This window comes from Fukomys damarensis, unplaced genomic scaffold (assembly GCF_012274545.1).
Source record: "Fukomys damarensis isolate Sample0158 unplaced genomic scaffold, DMR_v1.0_HiC HiC_scaffold_20, whole genome shotgun sequence".
NCBI classification, from domain to species: Eukaryota; Metazoa; Chordata; class Mammalia; order Rodentia; family Bathyergidae; genus Fukomys; species Fukomys damarensis.
The window spans coordinates 18,056,132-18,063,452 of record NW_022900932.1 but is presented as its reverse complement, the minus strand read 5'-3'; the positions used below and the strand labels follow the sequence as shown (position 1 = coordinate 18,063,452).

The 7,321-nt window shown below is 36.2% G+C and overlaps 1 protein-coding gene across 2 annotated transcripts in view; it reads right to left on the bottom strand.

The window, feature by feature from the left end:
- P4ha1 (prolyl 4-hydroxylase subunit alpha 1) overlaps nt 1-7,321 on the bottom strand; it is a 46,612-nt gene that overhangs the window by 17,158 nt on the left and 22,133 nt on the right. The window contains exon 8 of one of the 2 annotated variants that reach the window (XM_010606825.3): nt 6,385-6,455. In XM_010606825.3, coding sequence (XP_010605127.1) covers nt 6,385-6,455 — 71 coding nt within the window. Of the gene's footprint in view, nt 1-5,319; nt 5,391-6,384; nt 6,456-7,321 lie in introns of both variants that reach the window. The other variant, XM_010606817.3, reaches the window with a different exon arrangement.

Here is a 7,321-nt window from a genome sequence, read left to right as displayed (position 1 = left end):
TCATTTAAAACTAAATAGCTTCAAATATCTTCCTTTTGGCCTTAATCACAGAACCTGAGCACCAAGGGAGCTCATATGCAAGTAAACACAACAGCATTTTGGAGTTCTGGGGTTTGTTACAAGCCTTCCAAAGAAAATATCAGTAATGTAATCTGAACACCATCACTGCTTTATATAATTAGTTAAGATAAAATAACTATGTTGTTTCTTTGCAAAGGCAGAAAATAGTGCAGGGGCCCGGGATTTAGCTTAGTGGTGCCGCCGCCTGCCTCTCAAGCGCAAGGTCCCAAGTTTGATCCCCAGTACCAAAAAAAAAGGAAAGAAAAGAAAATAAATAGCTCAAGGCTTAAAATGCCAGTTACTGAGGGCAAAATGTCCAATAACTTCCTCGGTGTTCAGTCTTGGATAATTATACAGTAAACCTAGATGTGTTTCACTTATCCCAGTCTGAGAACAATTGTTCAATCCAGTAGAGGGCAGTATTGTCAAAAGTTATGCCAGTTTTTAAAAATCTGAAATTCAAAACTATTTGTATTTGCTTATATATAAAAATAAATTATATTTGTTTCTTATTAACATGGGTAAACAAAATCCAGTTTTTTGTTTAGTAAGGGCTCACTATGTACTTCAGGCTGGCCTTGAACTCACTATGGAGCCTAGGTGTCCTCAAACTCAGGTTTATCCTCTTGGTTCAGCCTCCTGGGTACTGGGATTACAGGCATGCACTACCACTCCTTTTGGTTAATAAAATCTTATGCATAAATATCATATTTAGGAAACCATTACTTTAGAATCTAAAAAAATGAAAACCAGGGCCAGGGATTTAGCTCAGTGGCACTGCACCTGCCTTGCTAGCAGCAAGGTCCTGAGTTCAATCCCCAGTACCAAAAAGAAAACCATTTCCAAGAATAATTTACCAGAATCAAAGCTTTTTCTACTTTAAACATATTACATGTATCATTATTTATATTACTTTAAATTTTATAAGCTTACCTAATGAACTGCCTTTTTTAGACACATAACTATCTTTCAAAAACTAAAATTTAATTTGCTCAATCTAACCACATTATGAGCTTTTCCTTTAATAAACTGTACTTAATTTTTAGAGTTTTCATTTTTAATATTGGAAAAGACAGAAATGATTTGCAAATAAAAACCCAGGGTGGTCTTGGATTCCTACACTCAAGAAATCCTCCTGCCTCAGCCCATTGGGCAGCTGGACTATAGGTATACATCACCACAACTACCTTAAACTTCTGTTTTACACTCTTTTAAAAAGTAAAGGGCCAGGGATTTGGCTCAGTGATTCTGCTTCCTGCCTTGCAAGCCCAAGGGCTAGAGTTCGATCCCTGATACCCACCCCCAAAAAAGAATTTCCACATGTATTTTGCCAAAGATAATTCTATTTGCTGTAATAAACTTTTACTTCCACAGAAGCTGATGTAATCATTCAGAAATATCTCTAAACAGATATTTTAAATGCTTTTCTGGAACTTTTGTTCAAAATACAGATGTTCCCAAAGTAGAAGGGATTAAATTAACTGTCATCAAAACATATAAATTTTCTTCCATTTTGCATTTGACATGGCTTTTTATTATAATCTGTGAGGGAAATAAATATTTACAGTGGTGGATACCAAATGTCAACAGAGCTATTAAATTCTCAAAATAGTAAAAAATTTTTATTGTTAAAATATAGTCAATATTTAGGCTTTGGATTTAGCTCAGTGGTGCCACATTTGCCTCACAAGCGCAAGGTCCTGAGTTCAATCCCCAGTACCAGGGGAGGAAAGTAAAGATAGATAGACAGACTGTTAGTCAATATTTTAAGGTTAAAGTTCCTTCTTAAACAGGGTATGGTAGCACATGCCTATAAATCCCAGTTCCTCAGGAGAATCAACGCCAGCCTGGGAAACTTAGCAAGACCATCTGAAAATACAAATAAAAGAAAAGGGATAGCTCATGGTAGAACACTTTGTCTAGCACAATCCCCATTACTGCAAAAAAAGGGGGGATTCATTTTCACAGATGGTACAGAATAACACTCTATAATAGGACAGAAAATAGGCTCAAGCTTGCCTGAAAAGCAAAATTACAATGCTCAAAAGCACTGTATATCATGTGTCAAAAAAAAGTCTACCCAAATTGGTTTCTGTAAAACCTTACCATCTGTTAGGGTTCCTTAAGGTTAACTCTTGCTATGATTAAATCAAAATCATATTATAGCTGGACATGGTGGCACATGCCTGTAATCCCAGCACTCGGGAGGCTGAGGCAGGAGGATCCCTGTGATTTAGAGACCAGCCTGGGCTACATAGTGAGTTCCAGGTCAGTCTCAACTACATAGTGAGACCCTGTCTCAAAACAAACAAACAAACAAACAAAATCATATTATGGCAAATTTGTTTACTTTATATTTTCTGATAGGTTTACGGTATTCTCCAAAATAATGCACCTTGGAATTTCAGCAAATAGCTGGAGGAAGAACCCTTACATCTTCTCTCAAGAAGGCCATAAAAAAATTCTACAACCTTCCTCTGAGATATATGAAACTTTCATTCCAGAAGTGCCCTTCTTACACCTAGAGAAAAGGAACAGCCTCATCCTCAAAGACACAGATATCAAGAAGTATCTGAACATTTATAAATAGGCCTTGCTAAATTCCCTCCGGTTTATTACCATTATATCATACCCTCTGTCTAATCATACTTTTGAAGGACAGCATAAAAATGCACAGGTTTCCTTGTTTTTTCGCTCTTCATTTCTAAAGGCTATTGGTAGAACTTTAACTTTTAAACTTTTCTATTACTCTGATTTTTTTGTTTGTTGTTTTTTTTGAGACAGTGCCTCACTATGTAGTTGAGAATGACCTGGAACTCACTGTGTAGCCTGGGCTGGTCTCGAACTCACAGCGATCCTCCTGCCTCAGCCTCCCAAGTGCTGGGATTACAGGCATGTGCACCATACCCAGCAAAAAAAATTTTTTTTTTTAAATGTGGGCAAGGGGTGTATACAGCAGAGACAGGAAATTAGAATATGTATATGGTGAAGTTTAAGTTAATATATCAAGGACATGTGACTTTGCCCTACAAAGTAAGGGAATACTGAATCAGTGTAGTATTCTGTATAGACCTGCTATGACTTACAGCAGTGATCATTAAAAAAATTTTTGAGAGCTGGGCATAGTGGCACATTCCTATAATCTACCTCAGCACTATGGAGGATGGAGCAGGAAGATCTTAAGTTCCAGGCCTGCGTGGGCTATACAGTGAATTCAAGGCTAGCCTGAATTACATAGACGAGATCTCAAAATTTTTCTTTGAGCATCTCCTAAAGTACTTGTTAATCTATGTACTTCTTCCATAATTTTCTAGTTAACTAAAGTTTTATAACCTAGTTTAAAATGATTTTATAATGTCATACTTAAAATATTGATAACTTACGGAAACTGATTACTTTTTAATGTATCCAGTGGAATCTAAATACCATAACAACTTGGCGTCCACCATTATCTGCTTTTAAATAAAATAAAAGAAATAGCCGGGCATGGTGGCGCATGTCTGTAATCCCAGCACTTGGGAGGCTGAGGCAGGAGGAATGCTGTGAGTTCAAGACCAGCCTGAGTTATACAGTGAGTTCCAGGTCAGTCTCAACTACATAGTGAGACCCTGTCTCAAACAAAACAAAACAGCATACAAGAAATAGGGCTGGGGGTTTAGCTCTGCTGCCTGACTTGCAAGCACAAGGTCCAACAACAACAACAACAAAAATACATGAAATAAATTTAAATACTTGAAATTTTTACAACTTTCTTTTTTCCCTTGAACTTGAATTTTCATTCCATTCTTAATCTAGAGCAACAGTTCTCAACAGAAATGGAAGGGTGGAGTCCCCAGAGGTGATGGTAGGAAAATTTTCTTACCAGGGGACATTTGGCAATGTCTGGCAACATTTTTAATTGTCAAAAATATAGGAAAAGGGCTGGGGATTTAGCTCAGTGGTGCTGCACCTGCCATGCAAATTGCAAGGTCCTGTGTTCAATCCCCAGTACAAAAAAAAAAAATGAGGAAGGATGATAAACACCCTGTGCAGCTCAAATAGTCCTGGACAACAAAGAATGATCTGATTGAAAAATATCAGTGTTCCAAGACTGAGAAACCAACTCTTAAAAATGATACATTTTTATACTTAAAAGTCTTCTACTCATCCCTCTATACTTCTTTAAATTAAAATACTCATATAATTGAAAAAATATAGATTTTTCTGTAACATACAGCTCTGTTTGGGCCAAGGATGTTAGCTCAGTGGCACAGTAACGGCCTGGCAAGCACAAGGCCCTGAGTTCGATTCCCAGTACCAAAAAAAAAGCCTGTTTAGTAATGTTACAATTATTAATACTCATTAATCTAAACCAAACTGGTTAAACAATCACTATCAAATGGAAAAAGAAAATAGATTTAAAATAATCGACTGCAATATTTCTATTTTATCTCAGGATATTACTTAGATTTAAAATAATCTGCAATGATATTTATATTTTCATGTTTATGAGCAGAGAAATCTTTTTATATGAATAAGTCAATGAAAAAAGGACTTCTGTTGCAGTGTCTTTCAATTCTGTGAGCTCATCCTAAGTTATGTACCTGAGTTACACCATGATCTATTTTTAAAAATTACTTTAGTGAAATATCAGCTAAAAACCTAATTTAGAGTCTCTTCAAACATTGCTAAATTTGAAAATGATTGACTTGTTATGTAGTCCTTTATTTATTTTCTTAATATCTACAGCTACTGGAACCCCAGAGATTTTTAAACCCGGCTTTACAAAAAGACCCAAATTAAACATCTTTGGTGGGGGGAGATATCAGGGATTGAACTCGGGACCTTGCCCTTGCAAGGAAGGCAAGGGAACCACTGAGCTAAAATTCCAGGTCCCTAAGTTATTTTTTGTTTGCGTGTGTGTTTTTTGGTGCCAGGGATCAAACTCAGGACCTTGTACTTACTTACAAGGCAGGCTCGGGCACCACTGAGCTGCAACCCCAGCCCACATCTTTGGGAACTTCTTTTACTTCAATATGAGAATAAGATTTCACTTAGCAGGGTTTAAGGAGCTCACTAGGCATTTTGTAATCTAATAAATCACTTTGGCAGCCTATTAGCTGCCCCACAACCATGTCTGTTTATTAGTCCATCATGAAAATTCAAGCACAGGTGTCTTCAAATACCTATAGCTAACAGCCTGGGTCTTAGAAACCATATCGTGGACTTTGTGGAAGTTAGACCCAAATATGATTTGAGTTCCCTCCACTGCTACCTTACCTCTTAGATACTCTGTACTGTGCTGTGGTCAATTTTCCAGTCTCAGGGTCATGTACTGTAGCTCGGCTCAGCTACAAAAAAAAAAGAGAAAGGACAAGGACTTACTCTAGTAGCAGGCAATTTTGGGCTTTTGTTTGTTTTGTTTTGTTTTGCCAAGCCACAGGTGATTGGAAAGATTCAGGCTGCTTTGGATGGCAGGGAATGGTTTCAAACCAACAAAAACATTTAGAAAGGTGGCAGTTAGAACGGCCACTTTTAAGTCAAGAAAAAAATGGGTTGACAGATTTTTGCTATAGATTTATTGTCCTTTCACTTTTTTTAAGAAAATCATTTGAAGCTTTATGTAAATGATATATAGCACTGGGTTTCACAAGTGCTTTCCCAGATCTAGAAGTTTAATGCTCTTTAAATATTTTGGAAAAAAATTTAGTATGAAGTTCATTTTTTAAAACTCTCAGATGAAACTTTTTAAATCTCTATGCAAAATAAAAGGCATCTAGGTTCAAGTAATTTTTGGAAGACTGAATTCAAAAGCATAATTCTTTCCATTGCCAACTTCTGAGTCAACATAATAAAACTCTTAACAGGAGGAATAAAGATTACTCCATAATGACAATGATATTTTATAAGACATAAGAACAAATGCCAACACAATCACCATGAAGGATGATCTGAATCAGTGCAGCCCTTGCAAATATGAGAACTGCGTAAGCATGGATTCTCAGATTAATCAGGCTGCTGCTGATTTCCCACTTTGAAAACAAAGGGGAAAAAGAAAACAAGTATCAGGCTCTTTCCTGGATATCTGAAACCTAATCTTTAAAAAAAAGGCATATTAATTTGCTAGACATAACAGACTAAAGATTAGAAACAGAACTTCTAGTTAAAGGATAAAGCTTGTGAAACACAAAGCAGTTTATTCATGCGTTATCCTGTTCATGGGAGTAAGGCAGTGACTTGAGCTGAAGACTGAAATGATCTATTTCCCCTAAATGAAAAAAAATTCCTGTAGGATGTATAAAACACTCATTAGAGGGCAAAATATGCAACATACACATCTCTTACCTTTTGCTAATTCTGTAATGTACCGTCTCCAAGTCTCCTGTTATTGGGTTTGAAATGGTGGCTCGCCTCAGCTGTGAAGCCAACCATCAAAATAGTTGCATTACAAGACAAAACATGAATCATATTTATCCAACCAGTCAGAATTCTGGTGTTTTGTTTTAACAAAGGAAGGTGAATAGAAAAAATAACTCCATATACTTCCAGTCACCTTGAGTGGAGCCATGAAAGCCAGTTGGTTTTTAGGTGTTGTGTTTGTTTTGGTACTGGAGATTGAATTTGGGGCCTTTGCACTGAGTTACATTCCCAAGCGCTTTTTAAATTTTTATTATTTTGAGACAAGGTCTCACTAAATTGCTAAATTGTCCAGGCTGGTCTGGAACTTGTGCTCCTCTTGCCTCAGCCTCCCAGACGGCTGGGATTACAGGTATGTACCAACATGCCTGGCTAAGGTTTTTACATTTTTAAAAAAAAACGTGTGTGTGTGTGTGTTACTTGAATAGAGGGTATATAAACAAAAAGATTGAAATTTTTAAATTTCAGTGACTAGTGACTAGAGAATGTGATAATGAAGAAATTTCTAAAATCTGAAGCATAAATTATAGCAACAGGAATGTAATATAGTTAATGGTCTATTTCAAAACTTCCAAGATTAAATTAAAATTATTTTTAGTGATAGAACTGTGTACAAAGGTTAATACTATTGAAAATTATTTTGAGGTCAATCTTTTCTCCCTTTAAGACAGCCACTCAATAGTATATATGGTAAAATAATCTTGGATTGAGCAGAAAGGTAAATAAAAATAATTCATCGATGTTAAAACAATAGGAAAGACATGTCAGCCAAGATAATCATTTCATTTTTTAAACTTTTTTTTTTTTTTTTTTTTTTTGTACCAGGGATCAAACTCAGGACCTTGTGCTTGTGAAGCAGGCAGCT